Consider the following 12,614-nt stretch of genomic DNA (forward strand, 5'->3'; position numbering starts at 1 on the left):
ACTAATTGAAACCCAAAGAATAAGTGAGGTTAATTTTATATGGAAACCAGGCTAGAACCACGGATGGGCATTAGCCATTAGGTACTTGAGACAAAAAGGAAAAAATCTTAGACTATTGGGTTTATATGTTAGAGCAAAATTTTTCTATTTCTTTGGTCCGAAATGAAGAAATTTTATCCTTTTATCGCATGCTGGAGTGTTAAAAGTTGAAACTAATTTTAGCACAAAATAGTTTTATGCTTAAACTTACCATCATTTTAATAGTTCAAACTACAACTATTAAAATAAGGCAATGTTTATGGTTTTTAAGAATAAAAAGCCATATATTATAAGAGATTGGATCTTTTCAATTTTTTTTCCTCATTTGAAAGGTTAAAGTACGGTCTTTTATCATATATTTTATAAATAAAATAAAAAAAAATATTGATAGATTAAATATTACACTTTACACGGTCAACTGAAAAAAAAATTGAAACGACACATTTTCATATAGTGGCTCAGTTTCTATTTACTTGCGGCATATTTACTATTTTGTTATACTTCACTTGATGAAGATTTAGTGTAGAAGGAGCTGAGAGATTGAAGCCTGAAGGGCAAGAATTTAACTCATGATGAGAAGTACACACTTCTATGGTGTCTAAATTGCTTAATTTTTTTTTTAAATAAAAAATAAAATATTTAAGATAAAAAATAAATTATATAAAATTTATTAAATATTATTCATTTACTCTTTTTAGTAACTTAAGTACAAAATGATAAACACCATAGTATTCACCTTAACAAAATAACTAGTATCTAATTACATGGATTACAAATAATTACTATCTTTATCAACTAATCAATCTCTGGTGCAAGCATCTAGCAATTAAAAATTTTTTTCTAGTGATTAAAAAATACATATAAATTTTAATGCCAAATTACTAGTATAAAACAACAAATTAAAACAAACTATTAACCGTCTCAACTTATTACTATCACATATATTTTTGGAAACATTTTAAGTACACTGGAGAATACCGGTGCTTCAATTGTTTTAACTGTTAATTTCAATTAATATATATTATATATATTTTTTATAATTCAGATTAACGATTAAAACAACTAAAATACCGATATATTATATATATTTTTTATAATTCAGATCAACTATTAAAACAACTGAAATACCAATACTCTCGGTACACTTGAAATGTTTCCTATATCTTTTATCCTACATCAAGTTTAGCATAAACCACAAGCAATTAAACTTGCATTGTACTGCTTAAAAAAGGTCAGAGATAAATCAATGGGTACACATGGTGGGGTCAACTTGTTCAAATTTCCACCACTCGTTTTTCCTTGGACAGAGTACTGAAAAATATCTTAGAAAAAATATTAGAATATCATATGTTTTTCGATCTAGAACATTGCCTCTTGGGGGTAGGTGAAGCCGAGCTCTAATATTAAAAAATCATCAGTGGCATCATTTGTCAAACAAGTACTTGCCCAAAGCTACATCCATATTTCCATACTCCTGTTTGAGAATAACCTAGTTTACTGCAAAATACTTCCTTTTCCCTTTCTTAGTTTCCTCTTATCTTATCACTTGATCTTGTGAAGCACTTGTGGGTGGAGCAGTTCTATCTTCCATTCTGAATGTTGTTTTTGATGCTGAGCAAAAGCAGATCAAGGAGAGAGCTGTGAAGGACTGGCTCGATAGTCTCAAAGATGCTATGTATGTTGCTGATGACTTGTTGGATGAAGTCTTCACCAAAGCTGCCACTCAGAAGGATCCAGGTACCTTCTTCTCTCGTTATCTCAGTTTGCAAGATAGGGAGATAGCAAACAGGGTGGAGGAAATCACTGATAGGATAGAGTCTATTGTGAAGCAAAAAGACACTCTTGGTCTCAGAGAAATTCCTAAGGAGAACATGTCATGGAGGATTAAAACATCTCTAGTTGATAGATCTAATGTATATGGCAGGGAAGATGACAAGGCGGCCATAGTGAACTTGTTGTTGGATGATGATGATGACACTGGTGATGCTGATATATCTGTGATTTCCATTGTGGGCATAGGTGGAATAGGAAAGACTACTTTAGCCCAATTGGTTTACCACCATGATAAAGTGAAGGAGAATTTTGATTTTAGAGGTTGGGTTTGTGTGTCAGAAGGGTTTGATGTCATGAAGGTCACCAAGAATATACTTGATGCAATAACAAGGAGTCCTTGTAACTTGAAAATTTTGAATTTACTCCTACAAGATTTACAGGAAAAGTTGTCAGGGCAAAGATTCTTTATCGTCTTGGATGATGTATGGAACGAGGATTATTACGATTTGAATAGGCTTCTAAAACCTTTTCAACATGAGGTTAAGGGAAGTAAAATTCTCATAACTACTAGAAGTAAAAAGGTGGCTTCTGTGGTGCAAACTGTTTCACCTCATGAACTAAATTTATTGTCTGATGAAGATTGTTGGTTAGTGTTTTCAAAACATGCATTTCTTTTCACCGACTCTGTTCAGACTCCAACTTTGGAAAAGGTCGGTAGAAAGATTGTAAAGAAGTGTAACGGATTATCTTTGGCAGCTCAATCTCTTGGAGGTTTATTGCGTGGAAATTCTAATGTCAAAGATTGGAATCATATATTGAAGAGTGAGATATGGAAATTCTTTAATGATAGGATAAATATTGTACCTGCATTAAGAATTAGTTATTACTATCTTTCTCCATGTTTGAAAGAGTGTTTTGTTTATTGTTCGTTCACTTCTTTGTATTCCAAGGACCATGAATTTGACAAAGACTTGTTTGTTGGGAAGCGTGAAGAGAACAAGATTACAGAATTGGGAGCACTTGCAAATCTACACAAATCAAGGATGTTCGATAAGAATGGCATTAACTCTTTAAAGTTGAAGTGGTCATCAGATAAAGATGAAAATATAGCTTATTCCCAAATTGAAAGAGATATACTAGACAAGTTTCAACCTCAGTAATTTGAAAGAACTAGAAATCAGTGGTTACAGGGTACAAGATTTCCTGATTGGTTGGGACATTCTTCCTACCACAACATCACCACACTAACTCTGCAAGTTCAATGCATTTCCTCGCCTTAGGGAGCTTATCATAAGGAACTGTCCCATGTTGAGAGGAGACTTGCCTAATCATCTACCATCTTTGCAATTACTTAAGATTATCAAATGCAGTAATCTGAGTTCCTGTCTTCCAAGAGTTCTTACTATGACCTCTTTACACATAGTTGGTGGTAATAAAGTGAGAATTGGGGAGCTACCTCCTTTACTGCGTCAACTATCAATTAAAGGAAAGCATCAAGTAGAGTTCGTGGTGGAGGCCATTGCGAACATGCAACTGACTTGATGATATCGAATTGCAGAAAATTAGAATTCCAAATTGAAGGCCAACATCACTCCCTGCGGATACTTACAATAGGAGTGTTGAATCATTCAAAGATGCAGAGTGGAACCAACAGCATAACTTCTGCTGCCACACTTGCTACATGAAGAATGTTTAATCATTCAAATATGCAGAGTGGTCCAAAATCTTCAGGAGGTAATCATTTGAATATGTCTAAAGTTGTTGCTTTTTATCTATATATATTTACTTCTATGCATAAATTTTTATTCTCTTGCTATTCAAGACAGTTGTTTCTTCTTCAATTTTGGACAGCTAAACTGAGTTTATATGAATTGATGTCCTTCTTTTGTTATATTTTGTTTGTTTTCAGGACAAAGAGATCGATACAAGTATAATCACAAACTACCTGGTTCTTCAACATGATTTGTTCCACATGTTTAGACAAAGCAAGATGTTTATGAGTTTTGACAATGTTATTACTTCAGCGAGTTATATTCCAAACTTATTTTATGAAAATGGAGCAAAGTAGCTTATAAATACTATGGTAGGATCATATTTATAATACTGTCCTGTGAAAATTCATTATTAGTTCATTATGGTTCTTGCTCTTTGGCGATTCTTCCCTTCTTGTTTGTATAGGGACATTGCATTGCAAATAATGGACACTCACTCTCATGGAGAATAATACTCTCATCATCACTGTGATTGCTTGCTTGCTTCCTTCCTTTCTTCCAAAGAAACAATTTAAGAAGCCTATTTTCAAGGCATTGAAGTTTCCAATTGAACAATGATGTAATTTGGAACTTTTGTTGACTGAGTTCTGTAGTTGAATGCAATCTATCTATTCATTATGTAAAATTGAGTTGGACATGAACCGTAAGAAATAAGTGGTCTGAGAGTGTAAAATGCTATTGTAGAGATAACATGAATAAATTTTGGTCTTTGGAGTATTGTTTCTTTCAGTATGATTCTTGTGTGCAATTGCAATCATGCTCTTTATTTTCAATTTTGCAATTTGCACTAAAACGAGTAAGGCTTTATCTAATGATAAACTCAGATATATTTGGTCTCTTTTTTTTTTTTTTTTGTGTGGCTATATTTGGTATCTGTTTGAAAGCCTTAATCGTTCTCTGAAAAAATTAATCCTTTTATAAAATAAATTATTTATTATCATTTTAATATTTTACTTTAATTTCCATAAATTAAATACTTGACAAACTAGATTCTTATGTAGTAAACACAGTAAGTTAATTTCTAACCGTACTTACATAAAAGTATTTTATTGTATCCATACATGTGTAAAAGGTTTAATTACTCTATTGAATATTGATTCCTATAGTTTTGCAAAATTTTAATTAGGTCTCTGTACTTTTTCTCCTTTTAATTAAGTCTTTGCACTAAAAATTTTTTTAATTAGGTCTTTACACTTTTTTTCTTTTTTATTTGGATCTTTGTATCAAATTTTTTTTAGTTGGATCCTTATAAAATTAAGCCAATGATTGTCAGGAAGAACCTAATTGAAAAAAAAAGTTAGTGCAGAGAGACTCAATTAAAGAAAAAAAAAATATAGGGATCTAATTGAAAATTAAATCTATGTAATTAAATCTATGTAAAATAATCAATAGAATAATTAAATCTATGTAAAATTTTACTTCTTAATTTCTATGCCTACAATGTTAATTTCTATGATAATCTATAGCCATAAGACTCATTTTTATTTTTTTCAAGCTAAAAATTTTTACACTTTTTTTTTAAAAGAAAAATCAATTGAAAAAAAAAAAGGTTTCCTACAAGCTGGTTGAGCTAATTAACCATGAGTCCATAAGATGATGCTTTTTTTTTTTTTTTACTTGTTTCCTTCTGTTTTTGGTTATCCTTCCTTTCCCCTTTTGTTTTGGTCATGGTCTGGGTTTATTTTATTTAACCAACCTTACAATAATTCAAGAAGACTGGGCCAGTCAACATGGTCTACAATTCTAATTACGGTTCATTTCCAAGCAAAGCCTCTTAGCTTAGGGCTCCTTTGACTGATCCCAAAAATCAGGGTGCTTTCTAAAGTCCAATAAAAAAAACCACAAAAAACAGAAAAGAAATTAGGGTTCCTTTCTGATCAAGGTATAAATAACGAAATTCCAAAACCGGCCCCAAGTAGGGTTTTCGCTTCACGAAGTGTGTTCGACTAATCCCTTATACTCCACAGCATAGAACCCTAAGCGGCACAACACACTTTCTGCTTCAACAAGTTCGTCTCCGTCTTCTTCTTTCTTCGATCCGTATCTCTTTTCTCTTTCAATCTTTACACTTAGCTAACTATCTATTCTGTGTTCAATTCTCGTTTGCAGGAATGGCTGACGTAGTCCAAGAGGTTGGCGTTGTTCCAGATCCTACTCAGATCGATGTCAAGCTTTTCAACCGCTGGAGCTTCGATGACGTTCAGGTACTTCTTCTCTCCCCTTCTTCCTTTAGTTAAGAAAGAAAAACGCCAATTGTTTTTCTCACTCTGCGAATTGATGTTTCGTGAGCTAAAATAACAACGAGTTTTACTTGTTGTTTTCTGTTATTTCGTATTTGAATGTTTAGCTTTAAGTTCAGCGTAGTTTGTTTTATGGAGCAATCTGTTTCAACTATTAATGAAATAAAAGAAGTTTTAATATAATGCATTTCATTTTTTCTATTAAGATGAAGCTAATTGTGAGTTAAATTAACTAAACCGTGGACCGAAACTGTTAGATCACTAGTTTGTAGCTCAATTGGTAGTAAAAGTGGCTATTGATCCGTGCTTTAACTTGGTTTATCAATTAGAATATTGACAATATATTTTTATATTCGAAGTCAATCTCGAATGTGAATGTGTTATTGGTTATATTGAAATTCTTCGTTGGTTTCTGTTGTTAGGTTACTGATATTTCTCTGGCTGATTATATTGGAGTGGTCCCATCCAAGCATGCAACCTATGTTCCTCACACTGCTGGTAGGTACTCAGTCAAGAGGTTCAGGAAAGCCCAGTGCCCAATTGTTGAGAGGCTTACCAACTCTCTCATGATGCACGGGAGGAACAACGGAAAGAAACTAATGGCTGTGAGGATTATCAAGCATGCTATGGAAATTATTCATTTGCTCACTGACCAGAATCCAATTCAGGTTATCGTTGATGCAGTTATCAACAGGTATGTAGGTGCTGGTGCATGGAATAGGTTTTTCTATTATTGTTTACATGTTTGTGGGTTTAAATGGATGCATAGTTAAAAATGATAATATACATAAACGTCAATTCTGATATTGAGAAACTTCATGTTGTCCTTGTATTATGTTGGACTTTGGAGAATAGAATGATGAATATGTGTTTCCCTATTGGTTTGATTGCCTGAATGATGGCATTTTGTATTAGCTCTATCTGACTATTCTCCTTGTCTACACCCTGCGGTATTGTTTCTTATTGGGAATTGTCAATCAAATGTATCCAATCTTATAAAGCAATTAGTAATTACTTGATGAGGTACTGAATAAAGTCACATTTGCACTGTAAAGAATAGAAATATATGTGCACCATATAAATATATAATAGCCACTATCTGTGCATTAAAATGTAATGAAAAGGAAATATGACTTCCTTGCTTAGCCATCTAGTTTGTATATTTATGTAATATATTGATTTGGTTATCTCGGTCTCAACGTGTCTTAATTTATTTGTAGGAAGTGGTTTACTATAAAAAGCTTGAGAATGAAGTGATGATTAGTTATTTCCCTATTGGTTTGATTGCCTGGATGATGGCATCTATGTATTAGCTCTATCTGATCATTCTTCTTTTTAATCTAAATTTGAGTTTGTTGTCTTGTGATGTTATCTACATAATTCAGTATTTTGCAATATGCATTTTACTCTTGTAAGTGGTTGTAGGTCGAAAATGTTAGTACTGATTTTCTGTCATACACCAAATTTCCGATTTATCTAATTGCATATATTTCAATAGTGGTCCCCGTGAGGATGCAACTCGAATTGGTTCTGCTGGAGTTGTGAGGCGACAGGCTGTGGACATTTCACCGCTTCGTCGTGTTAATCAGGCCATCTATCTTCTAACAACAGGCGCTCGGGAAGCTGCTTTTAGAAATATCAAGACAATTGCTGAATGTTTGGCAGATGAGCTCATTAACGCAGCAAAAGGTTCATCCAACAGGTATACATGGCTTTGAACATTTTCTCCAATTTATATTGCTGTGGGTTTTGGCCTTTGCTGAGAATTATTTGCTCCATTTCAGCTATGCTATCAAGAAAAAGGATGAAATCGAGAGAGTTGCTAAGGCAAATCGTTAAACAGCTAGGGGAAGCAGTCTTGGTGACCAGAGATTTTGTTATTATGTATTTTATTTCACCATAGCTAAGTTAAAGATGTTGTGGTACTTTTGCTGGCTTATAGTATACTTAGCTGTTCGCTTGGCTGGTTCATATGTTATGAAAGATTTTGTTGCTTGGACGTAAATTTGTCATCCAAAACCGTGAGTTTTTTAGCGATTAGGTTTATAATCACTATGTTGATTTCAACGATTCTGTTGAGTTGTTTTCGTCCACAAATGGTTGGTTTGCCACAATTTAAAAGTGATCCATAATCATCACATAATTGGCTGAATCCAGAATTAGAGATATTAACAAATGGGATAAATAATTCTCTGTTTTTATTTATTGGTTTACATAAAACAATCTATTTACGGGATGTGGTACTGAATTAAAGATTTGAAATTTTACTAAAATGGAACGTTAAATGCTATGTATGAACTATCAAATATTACAAGGAATATTAATCATTTTTGGTTTACTACGTAGTTGGATGTACTTAACTACTAGTTGTGTGGAAGTAATAATGTTAAGTCCGGAATCTAATGAATACTAAGAATGTTTTTAGATTTATTTTCCAAAATCATTCGCCACTTCCTTGTGAAGTTACATCGAATTACAACTTTGCCACTGAGACGTGAGACCAAATGCTGTTGCTCACAGCTCACTTCGCAGTATTCACAAACTCACAATATTCTACTACTCTTCCAAGCGCTCACTCCGCAACTCCATTGCTGAAGAACAAAACTTGCATCTTGCAACTCGTCTTCGTTACTCTCTCTCTGAATTCCGAATAAGAAATGGTACTACTCACCCGTCTGAGATCCGCTTTACGTCTTCTTCCTCGTTCTTCCGCGACCTACGCAACCTCTGCCGCTTCTACCTCCAACCTCTCACCGGCGAAGAGGAATCAAAGCGCCAACGTTTATGTCCCGCCGGATTTGTACCGTCGGATCTTCATTGTTACCGATCCAACTCTCCCGGTTGTTACGATTCTCGAGCAGTGGATTCAGGATGGCCGAACTCTTAGCTACGATAAACTGCTATTCGTTATCAAGCAACTTAGGTCACGCAAAAGATATAAAAACGCCCTCGAGGTATTATCATCATTATCATTAATTACTAATTAGTCGTTATTTAATTCATAAAAATATTATTTATTCGAACTTTAGGTTGAATCATGATCTAGCTGCACAATGCGATTCAAATGTTAAAGATACTATGTTTTTCTGGGTTGATTTTTGGGATCTTTGTGGAAATGAACCGTCTTTGCAGGTATCATTTTGGATGTCTGAGAAAGGATACTCTGAACCTAGTTCTGCAGATTTTAGTTTAAAACTCGACTTGATTGCGAAGGTTAAGGGAATAGAAGAAGCTGAATCCTATTTTGATAGCATTCCGAACTACTTAAGAACTACAGATTGTTACAGCACTCTTCTTAATTGCTATGCTCAAGTTAAAGATGTGGATAAAGCTAAAAGGATCATGCTGCAGATGAGACATTTGGGTTTCGCAAGGTCTACTTTAGCAAGAAATTCTTTGCTTAACCTCTACTATCAAACACAAAACTATGACAAAGTGGAAAATTTGTTGCTTGAAATGAAAGAAGAGGGTATTAAATTCGATAGATTTACATTTTCCACCTTGATTAATACATATGCAGCCAAATCTAATATAGAGGGAATAGACAAACTTCTTGCACAGTTAGAAGATGATCCATCGTATTCCGGAAGTGTAGATTGGGGTGTTTATGCTGTGGCTGCCAATTGTTATCGCAAACTCGGGTTTCATGATAAAGCTTTTAACGCTTTAAAGAAATCAGAGGAGTGCGTGGATTACACAATATGGAAAAAGGCCTTTCCTCATCTTATAACTCAATATGCAACAATAGGGAAGAAAGAAGAGGTGATGAGGTTGTGGAATATTTACAAGATGGATGGGAAGCTACTCAAAACAGACTATTCAGCTGTAATAAGTTCATTTCTTAAGTTGGATGACATTGAACTTGCTAAGATTATCTTTGAGGAGTGGGAATCTAGAAACCAGTATTTCAGAAATTTCTTTATGCCGAACAAGATGATAGCAGCTTACAGCAGAAAGGGCAAAATGGAGGAAGCTGAAGCCATTGTTAATAGGACAATCTCGAAGGGAGGAAAGCCAAATGAATGGACTTGGTCAGGGCTCTTGCTTGGATATATTTCACATAGAAATTTTCCGATGGCTGTTCGATGTATGAAAGAGGCAGTTTCTATCTGTGAAGTGGGGCGTAAGTGGAGGCCATTACCGGAATCCTTAGCTGCCATTTTTCAGTACTTGAAATTTAATGGAGATATGGAGGAGGCAGAGGATTTGATAAGGTTACTCAGTAGCAAGAATGTTATCTCCCTTGATGTTCATAACAAGCTGATGAGTTGGATTAAGGATGTGGAATCAGATGTGCCTGCAATTGATGTGCTGGGAGGCTATTCACATAAACAAACAGGTGAAATTTCAGAGCCAGAGGAAGATAGGAACAACCCTGACTTCTGCCTTAGCCATCAATAGAATGTTAAGGGATGACTATCAATTAGGCAAATCATGAATTAGGGTTTACTTTTGGTGTACACATCTTTTCAACAATGAAGTTTAGGACCAATTAGTGTAGGTGAATGGTTCACCAAAAAGACTGATTCTGAGTTGGTATGTCTTATATATCACTCTCTTAAATTTTCTAAGATGCTTCATTTCAAAATTGATAGAAAAATAAAAGGATGGGAAATCAGGATTAAGTAATAACTTGTGGTTGAGGAAGTTCGGGTTTGAAATATTTGATGATTGATTCATGGTAATAGTTTAGTCACCCAAATAGGATACAATATGTTAATAGTTTACCAAAAAAAAAGGGAATATTTTTAAGTAATTTTTTATGTAAACATATTTTTTTATTTTAACAATTATGTTTAAATATAATATTTTATTTTATTTATTAAGTTAAAAATATTTTTTAAAATAAAAAATAAACTTTTAAAAAAATGTAAGTTATATTTTAGAAAAAAAATATTTTGTTTTTTTTTTATATTTTTATTTTTACTATTAAAAATTTACTAAACACACCAAAATTTTTTTAACAATTTAAAATCTTTCAAACAGCATATAATTAGTCTTGTTATATCGCCAAATTTTTAAATTAATTTTAATATAAAAGTTGGAATGGTGTAATACGGTAATACCTCTATAATATAACAGTGTAATATGCTGCTATTATACTAAAATTTACCTGAATTAAAAAACTCGACCAATGATTTATGTAGTTTGAACCACTTAAAAAAGTTGTTACTAACAATTCCTATAAGGCTGAATATTTGAGAGGATTGAGAGAGATTTATTGAAAAAGAACGACTTCGATTGAGAGAAAGGAGAATATTGCTTTAATCAATGGCCACGATATGTCCAACGATGATCAACGACATGGAGGCTTAGGAGAATCGTGACTAACAATTTTTATTGAAGTCGTCCGTGTAGCGTGTCATTGTACATTTGTATGGTTCATACCTCCCCATTCATTTACCTCTTCGGATGGACAACTTCATAGTTGCCTTCAAATTCTTTTTTACTTTCACTTTATAATCTTTTTAATTGATATTCAGGTTGGGTCAGGTTCGTCAACAGTATAAGACAACCGTTTGAACTCTACATACAATATAATGACAGACATTTGTGATTGAGTTTGACCGTATATTAAGAACATCTCTTTTATAAACTTGCATTATCATTGATGCACATTGTTTGAAATTGAATGAACTCACTAAATATTAATATAGGACGCCTGTATTAAAATTTTTGTCATTCTCTTTAGTTTGAGAATCTATACTTCGAAAAATAATACTTTTAAAACTCATCGAATAATATCATAAGAGAAACGAAAAAAATACAAGAATTGTCACACATAAATATTACATCTTTAGTTGCATCTGATAAAATTTGACCATCATAATAGACTTTTAAATTAACGACAAAACTAACTTTCGCTAAGCACATAAGAAAAAAATATAAATGAAAAAATTGCTTGTGGCGAAGAAGAATAATTATAAAAGGAAAAGTCTAGGAGGCCAGCAATTTGATTGAATTTTGGCCAGCATGTAACTAGTAGAGAAATGTGAGTCATCGGATGAAATCTCACACCAATCTTACACCATTAGATTATCATTGATGGCTATTTGATGGCTACCAATAACAAAAGTTGCTGGCCCCTTAGCATTACTCTATATAAAATTAAACGGGAGAGGAGTGGCATGTAAAGAGAAGAATGTTATATATAGATAATTTTTTTTTTTAAAATCGTTAGCCACAAGTGTTATTTTTAAATATTTTAAAATTTCTTCAGTAAAAAATCGTCAATAACAAAATTACTTTTCAAAGATTCTTTCCTGTAAAAAACGTTAGTCAAGTTTTTTTAGAGATAATTTTATCTTTTAGAATTCGTCAACAATAATTTCATTTTGGCTTTCTGTCCTACTTCAAATTGATATTCATGATTTCTACTTACACTAACTATCTCTCATATTAAAGTATTACACAAAAGTATGATAATATTAAACTAAACTACACCTCATTTTTGCAGGAATTTTTTTTAATAAATAATTTAATTATTTTATTTATGGATATATATTATTTGTAACTTATTTACCAATTTGTATTCTTTTACTTATCCCGTTTATACTATAAATGAATTAAAGTTGTGAAGTCATGTACCGCCTTGTACGTATCACGTTTATACACGTGTTGTGATACGTGGTTTATCTCGTTTACACTGTAAACGAGATAAGACTTACGTGCCTATATAAGCAAGTCGTGTACAGCGTCTGAAATGTCCTTTTCATTCTTTCTTTTGCTTCATTTCTCCCTCTTTCGGACTTTTTTTTTAATATTCTTGAGATACTCGAACATTATGGCG

General features: G+C 33.0%; 2 protein-coding genes and 2 non-coding genes across 6 annotated transcripts; all 4 read left to right on the forward strand.

The window, feature by feature from the left end:
* The first annotated feature begins 1,364 nt into the window (after positions 1–1,364).
* Positions 1,365–7,829, forward strand: LOC112728593 (small ribosomal subunit protein uS7). Of its 3 annotated transcripts, XM_025778794.3 has the most exons (6): positions 1,365–3,546; positions 3,722–5,593; positions 5,694–5,788; positions 6,247–6,518; positions 7,323–7,526; positions 7,609–7,829. In XM_025778794.3, exons 3-6 carry the CDS (start codon positions 5,696–5,698, stop codon positions 7,661–7,663), a joined length of 624 nt encoding a protein of 207 aa, XP_025634579.1. In that variant the 5' UTR covers positions 1,365–3,546; positions 3,722–5,593; positions 5,694–5,695; the 3' UTR covers positions 7,664–7,829. The 3 variants fall into 3 exon arrangements, 1 of the variants encoding a protein (XP_025634579.1); XR_011869039.1 differs by lacking the exons at positions 5,694–5,788; positions 6,247–6,518; positions 7,323–7,526; positions 7,609–7,829 and having other exon boundaries at positions 1,406–2,634; positions 2,763–3,546; positions 3,722–4,313; XR_011869038.1 differs by lacking the exons at positions 5,694–5,788; positions 6,247–6,518; positions 7,323–7,526; positions 7,609–7,829 and having other exon boundaries at positions 3,722–4,313.
* Positions 6,674–6,755, forward strand: LOC112731768 (small nucleolar RNA Z102/R77). The gene has a single exon (XR_003167530.1). It is a non-coding gene; the product is annotated as a small nucleolar RNA Z102/R77 (small nucleolar RNA).
* On the forward strand, positions 7,071–7,153 carry LOC112731767 (small nucleolar RNA Z102/R77). The gene has a single exon (XR_003167529.1). It is a non-coding gene; the product is annotated as a small nucleolar RNA Z102/R77 (small nucleolar RNA).
* A 140-nt stretch (positions 7,830–7,969) lies between the features above and the next one.
* Positions 7,970–10,471, forward strand: LOC112728592 (pentatricopeptide repeat-containing protein At2g20710, mitochondrial). Its single transcript, XM_025778793.3, has 2 exons — positions 7,970–8,778; positions 8,957–10,471. Exons 1-2 carry the CDS (start codon positions 8,482–8,484, stop codon positions 10,223–10,225), a joined length of 1,566 nt encoding a protein of 521 aa, XP_025634578.1. The 5' UTR covers positions 7,970–8,481; the 3' UTR covers positions 10,226–10,471.
* The last annotated feature ends 2,143 nt before the right edge of the window (positions 10,472–12,614 follow it).

This window comes from Arachis hypogaea, chromosome 12 (genome assembly GCF_003086295.3).
Source record: "Arachis hypogaea cultivar Tifrunner chromosome 12, arahy.Tifrunner.gnm2.J5K5, whole genome shotgun sequence".
NCBI lineage: Eukaryota > Viridiplantae > Streptophyta > Magnoliopsida > Fabales > Fabaceae > Arachis > Arachis hypogaea.

What these genes read in the sequence shown, in the direction of transcription:
- LOC112728593 (XM_025778794.3), top strand. Translation starts at nt 5,696, where the DNA reads ATGGCTGACGTAGTCCAAGAGGTTGGCGTTGTTCCAGATCCTACTCAG. An exon ending in GTTGATGCAGTTATCAACAG is followed by an intron (nt 6,519 to 7,322) that starts GTATGTAGGTGC and finishes ATATTTCAATAG; the next exon opens with TGGTCCCCGTGAGGATGCAA. An exon ending in GCAAAAGGTTCATCCAACAG is followed by an intron (nt 7,527 to 7,608) that starts GTATACATGGCT and finishes GCTCCATTTCAG; the next exon opens with CTATGCTATCAAGAAAAAGG.
- LOC112728592 (XM_025778793.3), top strand. Translation starts at nt 8,482, where the DNA reads ATGGTACTACTCACCCGTCTGAGATCCGCTTTACGTCTTCTTCCTCGT. An exon ending in GATATAAAAACGCCCTCGAG is followed by an intron (nt 8,779 to 8,956) that starts GTATTATCATCA and finishes CCGTCTTTGCAG; the next exon opens with GTATCATTTTGGATGTCTGA.